A 14,719-nucleotide genomic window follows, 5' to 3' on the forward strand; every position below is an offset into this window, starting at 1 on the left:
CATCTGGGTCACGGAGCATTTTCTGGACGGACAGACATTGGCAGTGATGGGCTCGGTGACACACTCCCCTGGTCCACCCTGGGCACTGGCAGACGGGACTGCCCACACCCAGCCCCTCTCTGAGTCATCACTACATCCAGACCAGCAGCTATTATTAGCTCCTCTCCGAGGAGGAAACGAAGGCTCAGAGAGGGGCAGAGAGGGGAAGTGTCTTGTCCGAGGTCACACAGCGGGTGGGTGAATGGACCGCTGGGCTTGGAACCACACGTGCTTGGCTTGGAGGAAGCCTCCCGGCCTCAGACTGTGATGGAGGCTTCCCAGGCCCCATCCCTGGGGACAGGCAGGGTGCCTTGCTCCTGGGGCAGGGGGACAGGATCCTGGTGGCATGGCGGGGCAAGGCCCAGGTTTGGGCCACCAGCCTTCACTGAGGCAGCAGCCAGTCTGGCCTCTGCCCAGGCCTCAGGGCACAGGGACCAGGCAAGAGGCGAGGATTCACAGCTGCTCCTTGCCCGCCTCCCAACATCCACACGTCTGGCCAGAACCCTGGGCCCTAGTGGATGGCAGGCAAAGTTCACCTCCTGCCCCTCTCCCGATTTAGCAACTCAACCTCAGTCAAAACTAAAAGCGAAACCAAAGTCCTGAGGGTCATTTTGCTTCACTTTTTTTTTTTTTTTTTTTTTTTTTTTTAGCTATTTATATCTTTATCCTACCCTGAGAGTGTGTTGCTTTTACACTCTACATTAAAAAACACCTGAAAGAAAAGGCCCATAATTCTCTCTGTCAGGAGCACCCAGCACCGCCATTCAGGGGAGATTCACATGCCTGGGTTCCCTCCTCTCCGTGTGCTTTGGAGTAAACGCAGGACCCTCCTCGTCCATGACCGTGTCCCAGCACATCTGACGGACACTGCACCTGCACCCTGACCTTATTTTATAGACGAGGAGACAGGCCCAGAGAGGTGGAGGGACTGGCCCCAGGTCACACAGCAGGAAGCAGCGAGGGCTTGGATAGAAAGTCTCCTGGCCTGTATTTCCTCTTCTGCTGGTCTCACTGCTTGCTCCCTACTCTGAATCTTTATCTTTCCTTCATTCCTCCCCGCCTCCCTCACTCCTCCTCTCTCTACCTCACCCACATCTTCATCGCATTGGACAAGATAGTCTGTGCCAGGCCTATGCGGGGCTCTGGGAATACGAAGTAAGTTCTCCTCTTCTGCCTCGGAGAACTAATCGAAGACCCCCTCAGGTGCCCGCCCATGGAGAAAGATGATGAATCCCTAGTCCTTGTATGAATGCAAACAATGGGGCAATTTAAACCCAGCTTTCCTGGAGGACAGAAGAGCACGCGCCAATGCCCTGTGGCTGGCGGGAGTGTGGATGCTGGAGGAGCAGTGAGGAGGCCAATGTGGCTGGAGCCAAGTGTGCAGGAGGCAGTCGGGGCCCAGACCCTGCAAGGCCAGGGGGCCATAGCCGGAGGTCTGGCCTGGACCTCAAGGGCCTCAGGGAGCCATTGCAGGTTGAGCAGAGGCATGCTGGTGTCAGATTTGCAATTCAGACGTTTCTTCTGTTAGCTGGGGGTGCAGAGTGGACATGGGGCGACGAGCAAGGTGGGCGCCATTGTCTGGGTAAGGGATGACACACCCTCACCACTTGCTCAGTGGGTGCAGTTTTCACTGGGGTACAGATGGGCATGTCTTCAGATCCTCAGCCGGGCCCCTAACCCCTCTCTCTGTCGTGTGTCCCCCCCCACCCAGTGCTGCGATGCCTGGGCATCCCCACCCGAGTCGTGACCAACTACAACTCGGCCCACGACTCGAACAGCAACCTGCTCATCGAGTACTTCCGCAACGAGTCTGGGGAGGTCGAGGGGAACAAGAGCGAGATGATCTGGTGAGGTGGGGCCCAGGGTGGGGAGAGGGCCCTGTGGTCTCCAGGAGAGGAAATTTGGGAAGGCTTCTCAGAAGAGGCCACGTTTGAATTGGGTTTCAAATCCAAACAGAGTTTGAACAAGGGGAAACGGGGGAGGGGAGGGCTGTCCAGGCAGGGAGGACAGCATGAGCAAAGGCCAGGAGGAGAAAAGTCCATGCACTGCGGGGATGGCCTCAGGAGTATGGCTGTCGGGATTCTGGAGGCCAGGATAGGGGGCCTGGGCTTCCAGCTGGGAGCGGGACAGGCTGGCAACCTAGGAGCAGGCCTGGAGGGAGAGGCTGGAGGAGAGGTGTGTCCGGGCGGCTGGGGATGAGGCCGGAACCAAGGCTCAGCCTGTTTCCAGAGGCTGGAAAAGAAGGCACGGAGCCGAGAAATGAGGAGGAAACCTCAGCTGAACGTCAGGAGCCCCTGCAAGGGGAGGGCGGTGGGAGAGGCGCTGAGGATGACACTCAGTGCAGGAGCGAGCACCTGGCCAGGGGCCGCAGAGGGAAGAGCAAAGGGGAGCGTCAGGGGGCCACGCTGGGCTCAGCGAGGACCAGGCGAGTGGGGAGGGGAGGAGAGCCTGAGTGTGAGTCCTGGCCAACGTTCCGCTTCGTTCCCCGACAGGAACTTCCACTGCTGGGTGGAGTCCTGGATGACCAGGCCGGACCTGAAGCCCGGCTACGATGGGTGGCAGGCCCTCGACCCCACGCCCCAGGAGAAGAGTGAAGGTGGGTAGGCATGTCCCCAAGGCCAAAGGAGGAAACTGAGGCCCAGAGAGCACTCTCCCAGAGGCCCTCCGCGGGAGAGCACAGGGCTGGCGTTCCGATCCACGTCTGGCTGACCCAAAGGTCACTGACTGGCCCATCTGGCGTGGGGACCTCACTAATGCCACATGCTTCTTTGTCCTTTGAAACGTCCTTCCTGCCGGCTGTGGAAAACAGTAAGGAGAATCGTAAAGAAAGTATCAGATAGCACCTTGTCCTCTCCCTCCTCACAAAGCATCCTTAACATTCTCACAGTCACCTCCAGTTAGATGCTTGTTTACATACGTGTGTGCAGGCGAAGAGAGAGCCATGGCAAGATTCTCGAAGCCAATTTATAGAACGTAATACCTACGGTTTACAAAGTAAACCAATTACATTGAAATAGAGTTACCAAAAATTTTTTTTAAAAAATTGTAATATAATCATATAGATTTCATATAACAAGATCTAGCGGTAGGACTAATAGAATAGGTAACTTGGTAGCAGAGATAAACGTTATCTCCAAATACCTGTGACAACCATGAAGCGATAGGAGAGTATCTGTGGTTTTACAGGTGACGAGTCGTAAGCGCACCTAAGATTACGGTTTGCCTGTTTTCATGGTCGAAGGAAGTGCTGTCACAGTGCGGTGAGGAGAAAGACCTCACCTCCCCCCGCCCCCCTGTCCAAGTTCACGGACCCCCGAATTCTATTCGTTGCACCATGGGAGTCGGCGGACTCCAGGTGAAGAGCTATGGCTGTACTCGGCCTTGTATGCTAACTTGTCACTTTCCTGTATGCCTCTAGCGCACATGTGTCAAACACAAGGCCCGCCGGCCAAATCCGTCCCGCCAGGCCTTGCAATGTGGCCTGCACCGTGCTGTCATCACTGCACTCCGCTGCGTTTCCAGCACAATGACAGTTTATGACTGTTCAGTAAACCATTCAGCCCGCGATTTAGGCTGGATTTTAGATTTTGGCCCCTTCTCTGATTGAGTTCGACACCCCTACTCTAGCGTCTCTCCACCAGGCAGTGTTCTGTGATTTGAATTTGAATTTCATGTTACCGTGTTCCATCAAATGGATGCACCATAGATTGTCATCCAGCCTCCAGTCCTCACCTTCCGCATGTGTGACCAGCTGAGGCAGCTGTAAACTGCACCGAGGCAAACACTGGCAGGGGGTTAAACCAGACAGAGGCCCCGCCTTCTCTAGTGCTGCCAGCTGCTTGGCTCCCTCTGTTCCTCGGGGTGCTTTGGGGTATTCTTCTGTTTCATTTATCACTTACACGGCACCTAGTACGTGCCAATCCTCACGAGGAAGGCATACATAGCATCCCCGACTGGAAACCAAGGCTCAGAGAAGCTCAGTAACTACTGCAACATCACACAGCTACTAAGAGCTACGATTTGAACCCTAAAAGCTGGGCTCCGGGGTCTCTATGCTTAATTCTTTTTTCTTTTTTTTTTTAATATATATTTTATTGATTTTTTTTTACAGAGAGGAAGAGAGAGGGATAGAGAGTTAGAAACATCGATGAGAGAGAATCATCAGCTGCCTCTTGTACACCCTCCACTGGGGATGTGCCCGCAACCAAGGTACATGCCCTTGACTGGAATCGAACTTGGGACCTTTCAGTCTGCAGGTCGACACCCTACATCGACTGAGCCAAACCACTTTTGGCATCTATCCTTAATTCTTACCTACGATGCTTTCCTAGCAGTGGAGGCCCTGAGTCCAAGGGCTTTACGGCCTCGAGATGTTTTGCCACGTGTGCTTGACTCGTGGCAGGGTTTGGAGGTGCCATTCTACCCTCATCCAGGTGCCTCCTCTTCCCCCCCCCCCCCCCCCCCCAACCAGGCACCTACTGCTGTGGCCCGGTGCCGGTTCGCGCCATCAAGGAAGGCGACCTGACCCCCAAGTACGACGCCCCCTTCGTCTTCGCCGAGGTCAATGCCGACTTGGTGGAGTGGATCCGGAATGCAGACGGGTCCTTGCACAAGTCCTTCAACAACTCCACGGTCGTGGGGCAGAAGATCAGCACCAAGAGTGTGGGCCGGGACCAGCGGGAGGACATCACCCACATCTACAAGTACCCAGAGGGTGGGTGCCCTCCGCCTTCACACTGCCCTGCAGATAAGCCGCCGGTTTTACCAGTCCAGCGGGTGTGTGTGTGTATGTGTGTGTGTGTGTGTGTGTGTGTGTGTGTGTGTGTGTGTGAGATTTGGCAGTCTGCATACAATGGCCTGTAGGTTACTCTCCGTTCAAAAAAAATTCCTTCGGGACAGGTTACACTTACCAAACACACTGGAAGACGGTGGTAGAGGATAATTTGTTTAGGGAAATAATTCTATGCTCCACAGAAGGATTCCATTTGGTCTTTAAGCCTCACTTTTTGGGGGGCTGGCTTGACTCAATAAAGCTGAAGGGGGTGCCTGCTAGATGCGAGAGGCATGCATCGTAACAAAAGTGACTGATGCCCGTATTGTGTGTTCACAGCGCTCACCAGCGGTGGGACCTGCAGCGGTGGGACCTGCAACTCCACACGTTTTGTTGCAATGCCCTCGTAGTCAAGAGGCTTGGGAAGTCAGGGGGCCCTGGAGGAGAGGTTCTGGAACTCGGCTGGCCGTGTTTATTTTTGCCGCAGTTCTCACACAGCCGGGGAAGGGAACAGGACAGTGGATGGGGAGGGGTTAGATGAAAGAGAAACAGACAAAGAGATTTAAAGATAAGATGGATTCAATCAGGCACACACACACACACACACACACACACACACAAAAAGAGACTTCTTTCTGTTGCTAATGTTAAATCAGTAAGAGGTGGGGGGAAGGGCGCGGATTTGAGCGCATCTGACAACCCAATAGGATTGATGTCTCTAAGCATCTGCCCAGCACAGCGGGGCTCACAGGGATGACGAGGAAACCAGACCTGGGCCCACATCTAGCCCTCACTGACTTCCCAGGGCTGCCTGGGGGGGGGGTGGTTCTGTGGCCGTGCTCTAGGCGGAAAGGATAACAGAAGGAAGAGATGTCCCCAGGCCTCTGAAAGGTTCAGAGAGGATGGTTTGATAGGAGGAGTAGAGATGTACCCAACAACACGTGGTGGGGGATGAAAGGAGCGTCGGAGAGAGGTAACGGGAGGATAAGGAGGGCAGCCTTTCCTGTTGGAGAGCTCTGTGGGGGGCCTGGGGCAGGGAGGGAATCAATTCTATGTAAACACTTGCAGGCGAGAAAGTTCAAATTGTATTGGTGGTTACTGCGCCAAGCACTATTTACATGACATAAAGGCAAGTAAATACAGTCTTAGTCCTCAAGCAGCTCAAAGGGCAACCACTTAGACAAAAAACAGTTTGGTGAGCAAAACAAAACAAAAAAAACCCACGCACCATAACTGGCAATAGGCAGCTGTGAAGCTGCAGAACACACTAATTGATTCATCCTGGGGAAAAGGAGCATTTGGGGCAGGGTCTTGAGGGATGCATAGGAGTTCACTTTGGAAAATGAAGAAAATATTCTTTCCTGCTCCTGGTACAGAAATGTGGAGATGACACTCCTTCGGGGCTGCTCTGAGTCACCGGGACTCAGGCCATCTTGCTCTGCCCCAGTCTCCTTCTTACTGAATTAGGTTTCAGCCATGGGGTCCTCTTGCCTGTCCCCCCACAGGGTCCCGTGAGGAGAGGGAGGCCTTCAAAAAGGCCAACAACCTGAACAAGCTGGACGCCAGAGAGAAGCCGGGGGTGACCATGCGGATCCGCGTGGTCCGAAGCATGACAGTAGGCAGCGACTTCGACGTCTATGCCCATATCAACAACGACACCGAGGAGAGCCACTCCTGCCGCCTCCTGCTCTTCGCCCGCACCAGCAGCTACAACGGGATGCTGGGGCCGGTGTGCAGCTCCATGGACCTGCTCAGTCTTTCCCTGGAGCCCAATTCTGGTAAGTCCCTTTGTTCCCGGACCGGCGATGGACCTCAGACGGACGTGCTAGGAAAGGCCCTGACCCCAGCCTGTGCAGTTTACCTCCCCGTCTCCCAGGGGAGAAGACTGAGCACAGAGGGGTTAAGTAGCTTTCTCAGGACCACACCGCTGGGATGTGGCAGGCCGGAGACTCGAACTTGTGCCTCCCCTGAGTCTCAGGCCTGCCACATCCCAGCGGTGTGGTCCTGAGAAAGGACCACAGCTACACTTGCTTTGTTCAGCAGCTACACTGCTTTGTCCCATCTCATGTTCCCGGGCTCCAACGGCTTTCCCAGACTCTCGGCGGCTCCCTCCCAGCTAATTCCTTCCCTCTGCCTCCAGCAACTCCCGCAGCCAGCAGCCCCTCTCCCCTGGAGGTGCCCAGCCTCTGAGAGAAGAGGTTCAAGACCAACGCGAGGGCCGTGTGGCTGCTGAGCACTTGAAAAGCAGCTGGCGCAACGGCGGAACTGAAGTGTCCGTTTCGCTTTGTAAACAGCCGCGTGTGGCCAGAAACTGCCACACTGGACAGTGTCGCTAGCTGTCATGGTGACAGGAGAAAGTGTCCAGCCCGCTGCGGAGAGAAGCTGTCCTCCAGCCCTGATTGTCTCCTCATAGCTGTCTAGCCCCGGCGCCTGTCCCGTCTGCCCTGTAAGGCAGACCCTCTTCCCTTCCCTCCTTAGTGCCGTGTCTCCCCTGTTTTGGGATAAAATAATGCTAGCAGATGACCCAGTCCTCAGCCCTGGGCAGAGCCTCTGCCTGCAGGGACGTCTCCTTGGTCCCTTGTGTTGCCCAGCTTTGTCACTATGCCAGGTTGTCTTCCTTAAGCAGGGTCATCTGGGGCTGGGTCTTGAGGGATGCAGAGGAGTTCGCTTTGGAAAACGGACAAATAAGCCTGAGACCCTGAGAGGGGTTGTGGCCGCTGCTGAGGTCACTTGGGAAGGCGACCCAGAGCCCTCCTCCCGCCGCCCGGCAGCCCAACCCTGCTGTTTGTGTGAGGAGCCGGAGGCGTGAGAAGGGCAGTGCGGTCAAGGAGCTGGGAGAGGACTTGGGGGCAGTGGAGTGAGACGCTGACGGTCCTCTGAGGGCCAGGCTGGCTGAGCCTCCTGTCCCCGCAGAGACAGGAGAGCCATGACCTGATAGTGGGGACTGCCTGGCCAGCAGGAGGCGCACACCGAGGCCGCTTCCTTCCTGAGAGCTATGCCGGGTCGCAGGGCTGCGGCGAGGCCCCGGGCCCAGTGCTCCGTGTCTGTGCAGGTCGGCCGCCCCGGGGGCTGGCGTGTGGGCACAGCCACCTAGGTCTTAAGGAGGCCTGTCTGTGTTTCAGGCGGGGGGCCTAGGGGACTGACAGTGCAACCTCCTGCTTTTGTCTTGCGAGCCACGTGGGCACTCCTGGAGCCGCACGTCCAGAGCAGGCGCTGGGTCAGGGTCCCTGAGCGGGCCCACGCCCTCAGGACAGAGTCACTGGCACTAGGGCCGGGCTCCCAACCCTGACACTGGTGAGAGGTGCCTTTTGAGTAAAGTGACCAGACGTCCTCGCTTTTGGCGGGACAGTCCCGATTTTTAACAATTTGTCCTGCGTCCCAAAGCGTTTTAAAAAAAAAAAAAAGTCCCGGTCTTCCCGATCTTTTTTAAAATGCTGCGTGACGTGACGCGGGACAAATTGTTAGAAATCGGGACTGTCCCGCCAAAAGCGGGACGTCTGGTCACCTTACTTTTGAGGCCAGTCAGACAGGCTTTGAATGTGGCCTCTACCACCTCCTAAATGCATGGCCTTGGGCAGGCGGCCATGCTGCCAGAGCCGCAACCCGTACTCATCCGTTGATGGGGTCACCAACATGCCCACCGGGCGGGCCCTGTGGGGACGGGTGCCCAGGAGCTGGCCGGAAAGTGTGAAGCGGTGCCGGGCATGGCGGGGGATTCACTCCTCGCCGAGCAGACGGGCAAACAGGGCCTTTCCTGACCACCGGCGGGGCCAGGTCGTGGTCTCGGTGCTGGGCGCAGTGGTGCCTGAGCCCTGCTGCCCTGGGCGGCAGGGCAAGGACCCAGCATGGCCCTAGGCACCCAGGCCCTACGTGTCAGGTGTGCGGGGTGGTCAGGACTCCCAATTCTGGTGGCGGGCGGTGGGTGCCGGGCTGTTTCTCTTCTCCATCCCAGGCCTCGGGTTCCCCGTTTGGACAAAGCCTGATTCACCTCTGCAGAGCCCTTTGGCCCATTTGTTGGGATGCATGCATGTCACGTCCTTCTTGGGCTCGGAACCACTCCAAAGGGAGGAAGTGCCCTTCCTGGAATGGGTGGCAAGACATGAACTTCGGCCTGGACCAGGGGTAATGACTTCCTCCCGGGCCTCTTTGCCGCCCAGATGCCATTGGGCCCACTATTCCGCCGAGGCGTCAGCCACACCTGTCAGTGTTTCTCCGCATCCTGGGGATGTGCTCACACCGGGGGTCCTGGGCCCAGCCTGCAGGGAGAGGGCAGAGGACGGTATCCTCAGGCTGCGAGGCGGAGCTAGTCCAGGGGCCCAACCTGAGATAGGTTCTGTGACTCTTAAAACCTCTTTAGCTGAGTTGCGCGTTGTTCCCGGATGATAAGATTTGGGGGATTTCCATGTGCTCATGGACAGGAAGCTGGGCCTAGGGCAGCAGAACAGAATCCAGTCGCCCCCACCCTGCCTCCTTGCCCTGCTGTGTCTCTCCCTCCCCTGGCCGCCCCTCCCTTAATCTCTTTCTCTCCCCTCCCTCCCCCCTCCGGGTGGTCACTGGGAATGCAGCCAATTGGTGATCACGCCTGCCCGCAGCACACTCCAGAACTGGCAAATCACCTAAGGAATGACTGAAACCACCGGGTCAGTTTCCTTCTCTTGGCCAGGCCCTGGCCCGGGGCCCAGGCCGTGGTCCCAGCAGGCAAAAGGCAGTTCTCCAAGGTCCAACCCCGCCCGGTTCAGCCTCCTGGAAAAGTCAACAGTTAGGGCCATGTCCTCCGGGCTCCCGGACCACAGTGTTTCCTTTCTTTCCTGTGGAGCTGGTCAGACTTTCCACTCTGCCCCACCGGGAATTTTCTCTCCTTTTTGTCCCTTTTGGCGGAGGATTTGGTTTTCTTCCCCTGATGTCATCTGATCGGAGGTTGGGTCAGGTCCACCCTGGGAATGAATGGCCAGAGGGCTGGGCACACGAAGGCAGCGTTTTCCACAGGGTGGGACGTGGATCGTCTGTGAGAAAGGGACTCTCCGGTCTTCGCTCTCCTTCAGACGACCTCACCACGGGGAGCGGCTCGGTGGGCGCTAACGGGTCTTAGCGTCCCAGCGCTGGCTAATCTCCCTTCTGAACAGTAAGCTCAGGTCTCAGACTGAGAGCCCTTCGCAGACAAGACTATCTCACCGGAATTGAATGGGCATGACTTAGCTTGTACGTATTTTTAGCAGTTACCTTCTATTTAGGGTAAAAGGAGATTGATTGGTTTGCTGCAAATGTTGGTGAAAAATTTCCCCTGGTTAGAATAGGCTGGAAAATATAAGTGAGTGGACTGAAAGAAAAACAACAAGCAAAGGGTTCGGATGCTCTCAGATGGGTGAAAAATGGTGAATGGCTGGCGTTTGGGAAATGCTGGTCTAGTTAGTGGTGGGGGAGCTAGGGGGCAGATAGCAGGAAAAGAGGCACCAGCGTCTCCTGTCACGGCACGGGGACAATGGAGAGAGGCACTGGGATGATACGGAGCCCAAGGACCCTCCTCCAGCAATCCTGTTTGGCAGGAGAGGCCCAAGGAACAGGGATCTGTCCAAGGCTCTCGGTGGCCAACGGGACAAGCAGGGCCTGGCTCAGGCTTGCGTAGTCTCCGTCCTGTGTTCTTTTCCCTGCTCTTCCCTGCCTCCTGCAGGCCTCCGTGTTCCTGTCAGAATGATGGGCGGACCGTCACACGTGGTTTCTCCGCAGTGGGAGGGGTTGACCCCCGCTTCCTTCTTTTACTCCCGCATTGCTGTGCGGCTCTTGCTCCGAAAGGACCTCTCCTCTCAGCGCTGCCCGCGTTAAGGGTGCCGATTGTGTGGGGAAATCAGAGGGAACAGGGAAAACAGAGAGGGAGGTCATCTTCCCAGGCTCACTCAGCCGTCATTGGCCATCCAGGGCCCGGTCTCCCGATCTGAGCCCCGACTGGCAGAGTGTTTCTTCGTCTGTAAAATGGTACAGTCTGACCGACCTCACAGGGGAAGGCGAGGTCCTGACCGGCGGAGGGACTGGCCCAGCATCCCTGTGAGCAAAGCGGGGAAGGCAGCATCAGCACCCAGGCCAGTCAGAGCTCCAGGCCTTGCCCGGCCAGCTGTTTTACTTTCCCTCCCTGGGCTCCCTGGAACCAGGGCAGGCAGGGGGAAGGCCTGGGACCTGCCCGGCCATCCTCCAGCTGTGTGAGCTCAAGCACATCCCTTGCCCTCTCTGTGCCGGTGGAAACGCAGGAGGAGAGGTGGGGCTGTGTCTGGGTCATGACGTGTGCTCTCCCCCCCCCCCTTCCGCAGAGAAAAGCATCACCCTCCCGGTGCTCTACAAGAAGTACTTTGACTACCTGACGGAGTCCAACCTCATCAAGGTGCGGGGCCTCCTCATCGACCTAGCTACCGACATCTACCTGGTGGCCGAGAGGGACATCTATCTGGAGAACCCAGAAATCAAGATCCGGGTAAGGGGCTGACTGGGCAGGGGCCCAGGGCGAGCCCAGAGCTGGGGGAGGGCAGGCCTCGTGCCCCTGCATCCCTGCTCCCCCAGGCTCGTTGACACCTCAGGGATCCTCGTGAAAAGCATCATGAGGCCCAAAGCATCATGGGACTCATATCGCCTCTAGGGATGGATCCTAGAATCTCAGCGTGGTAGAGTCCTGGCATTCAGGGATCTCAGGGTCATGGGCCCTTAAATGCTAACCTCCTAAAGCTAGATCCCCAGAGCCTGGGACCCTGATGGGACAGGGAGGGTGGAGGAGTCGAGGGCACAGACTCTGAAGTCTGACTGTCCGGCTTTGTGGCTGGGTGACCCCGGGCACGCTACTCTGCCCCCCCAAACCCTGCAGCCAGGCAGTTTAATCTTCTGTAAGGTGGGTGTTGGAAGGATTAAATCTGCATCCGCAAGAAGCACATAGAAGCATATCCAGTGCACTGCAAGGCTCGATAAAAACTGACTCTTGTCACCATCAGCATTGTCGTCGTCGTAGTGATTCACTTCCAGGAGCCGCACTGCATCCCAAATGCAACAGTTGCGAGTCAGTGGTGAAGAGCAGAGGGTGAGGGAGTGAGCACCGTGTGCCGGACCCTCTGCCAGGCGCTTGCACGTTATTCGCTCAGCAGCCCCTGTGAGAACCCTGCAAGCCAGGCATGTCTCTCCCGCGAAGAGACCGAGGCTCCAAGAGGGTGGTGACTTCCGGGGTCACCCAGTGAGGGAGGGGCAGAGACCAGCTGGCTCCAAAGCCTGTGATCTTCCCACTCGAGGCCCCAGAACAAGGGAGGCGGCAGAGCCCCCGTGGGTTGTGTGGAGCCTCCATGAAGAAGGCTGGGCCAGTACCATCACCGTGTTTTCCAGATGAGGAAACTGAGGCACAGAGGTCAGAAGTGACAGTGGCAGGAAGGGCGTGGCTATGCTCGGCAAACATTGGGCCAAATTGCAGCAAATGCAGAGATGGCCCAGCCGGGACCCTGCTGCCCTTCAGGGGTCCTGGGCCCCTCCCTCAATGCGGCCCCTGACCTCTACCCTGTGCCCTGCCCCAGATCCTGGGGGAGCCCAAGAAGAACCGCAAGCTGGTGGCCGAGGTGTCCCTGCAGAACCCGCTCCCCGAGCCCCTGGAGGGCTGCACCATCACCGTGGAGGGCGCTGGCCTGATGGAGTCACAGATAACCGTGGATATGTAAGTGTCGGTCCCTCCAGCCTGGGGACTGGGGGCAGCGGGCAGATGCTGATAGAGGCACCACACTCCGGCCCATCACCCCGCCTCTCCTCCACCCACCCCACACCTGCCTGGGTACCCTTGGGGCAGATCCGCCCCACCCCCCATCCTTTCAACACCCACACCGCTGTGTTCCATGCACGTGTCTCATAAACCTGAACAATTACACCTCCTGTCACTAAACACCACCCCCCCCCCCGCCCCCAACGCCCAGGCCCTCACACAGACACAGCCATCTGCACCATCCCCTCCACCTCCTCCTCTCTCTTCGCAGCCCGAGCCCCGTGAAGGTGGGGCAGGAAGTCAAGGTCAGAGTGAGCCTGCTGCCCACCTGGGTGGGCCTCCACAAGCTGGTGGTCAACTTCAACAGCAACAAGCTGAAGGCCGTGAAGGGCTATAGGAACGTCATCATCGGCCCCCCCTAAGGGGCTCCGTGCCAGCCCCACCTCAGCCAGCCCACAGCCCCAACCTGATCCCCAGTCTTTCTCCCAAGCTAACGAGGAAAATGTGCCCCTCCGTGGCCCCAGACCCATCTTGTCCCCTGAGCCTGGTTCCCACCCCCTCACCCAGGAGCGATGTTCTGTGCCTCCCCAGTGGGGCTGACTGGGCCTGGGATGGAGAAAATAAGACCCACGCCTCCCCCTCCAGCCCAGGTGCCGTTTGGAAAGCAATGATCACCCCACATTGTCTGCTCTCTACCACGGCCCCTTGGAGCACAGGCTCCAGAGTTGGCATGTCCTGTGCCCCTTCCCCAGACTGTGCCCGGGCCCCAGGAGCCCCTGGGAGAGCCAGCGCAGGTGGGGATGGGGCGGGTCCCAGGTGTAGGATGGGCCGGAGCTCCTCCCATATCCCAGGAGCTCTGGCCCACAGCTCCCCGCCACCCCCCCGCTTCCCCCCACGATTGGGAAGCACCGACATGCAGGTGCCCCCTGTACTTGCTGGTCCTCTCGTGGCTGCCAGCCCATTTAGTCCCCACGGGAAACTGCAGAGCGGGAGCTGATTTCTCATGGAGGAGGAGACCGAGACTCGGAGAAAGGGAGGTGGCCTGCGGGCCCAGGTGGGCTGGTGGGTATTCCAAAGGCTGGGGAAGGTGAAGGCCTGGGAACGGAGCACAGGCCTCTGACTCCGAGTCCAGCTCCCCGTTTGTGCCACCAGCCCAGACCTGAGGGTGTCAGGGAGGCCATCCGGGACCTGATCCAAAAGGACGCCGTCGGGGTGAGGAAGTGGGAAGCACTGGGAGAGGTCGGAGCCCCAGGGGCGGCCAGCCACTGCCTTCTCCTCTCCGGGCCTCGGGGTCCTCACCTCCGAGGCCCTCGCAGCTCTCCCGACGCCGTGTGGGACCTGGCAAGTCCTTCGCCCTGGCTCCGCAGAGCTTAGGCCACATGCCTGGGGGCGGGGGGGAGTTCTGAGTGAAACCATGACCAGGACCACGGCTCTGCCCTCAGCCTATCCAGGCCCCACACCTGTGCCCAGGCCCCTTCCATCAGACCCCAGTTTCCAGGGAAAAGAATCCCCGAGGCCCCTGTCCGACCCATCCATGAGCCTACCCAGTGCAGTGCCTAGACTGACTTCACAAGCGCCTCAGCTGCCCCTGCTGCTCACTGACCAAGAGAGTCTGCAGCCCGGCGCCCCCCTCTCTGCTTAACCCCCCTCACTCTCCATGTGACTGGGTCTCCCTGAGGCTGGAGGAGGGGAAAAGAGAGCATTCTCCGTCTGGAGTTGGGGTCCCAGCCAGAGTCCCCCAAAGACCGGGGGCGGGGGGAGGGGCCTTGGGGAGCGTCACGCTGATGCACTTAGAACTGGCTGCTTCGCACAGGGGACGAGTCCCACAGTGAGCCGACACATCTGTTTTATCTATTGCTGTTTCTCTACGGTTTTGTGAACGCTTTCGGGTTCCAATCAGGCAATCAGTAGATATGCTTTTGAGCCACAAGGAGCGAGCACTGAAATTAAAGAGTTTATTTTGCACATTCAAATAAGGTCTGTCTGGTTCTTTTCATGCCTTTGAGGAGGGCGAGGGGGTGAGCTCATTCGCACTGGGACCAGCCAGGTCCAAACTTGACTGGTGTTCAAGGCTCTCCAGCCTCCTTCTCAAACAAAACATGTTTGGGCCGCAGTGAACTTCCCGTATCTCCCCAGCCCTGTGTGCTTGCCAGCTCCTTAGCTTTCGCCGCGTGTCCAGCTGCCTGAACCTCGTG

At 57.8% G+C, this 14,719-nt stretch overlaps 1 protein-coding gene across 1 annotated transcript in view; it reads left to right on the forward strand.

Moving 5' to 3' along the window:
• The window catches only part of TGM2 (transglutaminase 2), a 31,909-nt gene extending 17,412 nt beyond the window's left edge, over positions 1-14,497 (forward strand). The window contains exons 7-13 of the mRNA XM_036419864.2: positions 1,751-1,886; positions 2,532-2,635; positions 4,511-4,753; positions 6,316-6,588; positions 11,110-11,270; positions 12,346-12,482; positions 12,796-14,497. Coding sequence (XP_036275757.1) covers positions 1,751-1,886; positions 2,532-2,635; positions 4,511-4,753; positions 6,316-6,588; positions 11,110-11,270; positions 12,346-12,482; positions 12,796-12,946 — 1,205 coding nt within the window. The 3' untranslated portion in view covers positions 12,947-14,497. The remainder of the gene's footprint in view (positions 1-1,750; positions 1,887-2,531; positions 2,636-4,510; positions 4,754-6,315; positions 6,589-11,109; positions 11,271-12,345; positions 12,483-12,795) is intronic.
• Positions 14,498-14,719: the final 222 nt, after the last annotated feature.

The sequence above is a fragment of the Pipistrellus kuhlii genome, unplaced genomic scaffold (genome assembly GCF_014108245.1).
Source record: "Pipistrellus kuhlii isolate mPipKuh1 unplaced genomic scaffold, mPipKuh1.p scaffold_m20_p_6, whole genome shotgun sequence".
Classification (NCBI taxonomy): Eukaryota; Metazoa; Chordata; class Mammalia; order Chiroptera; family Vespertilionidae; genus Pipistrellus; species Pipistrellus kuhlii.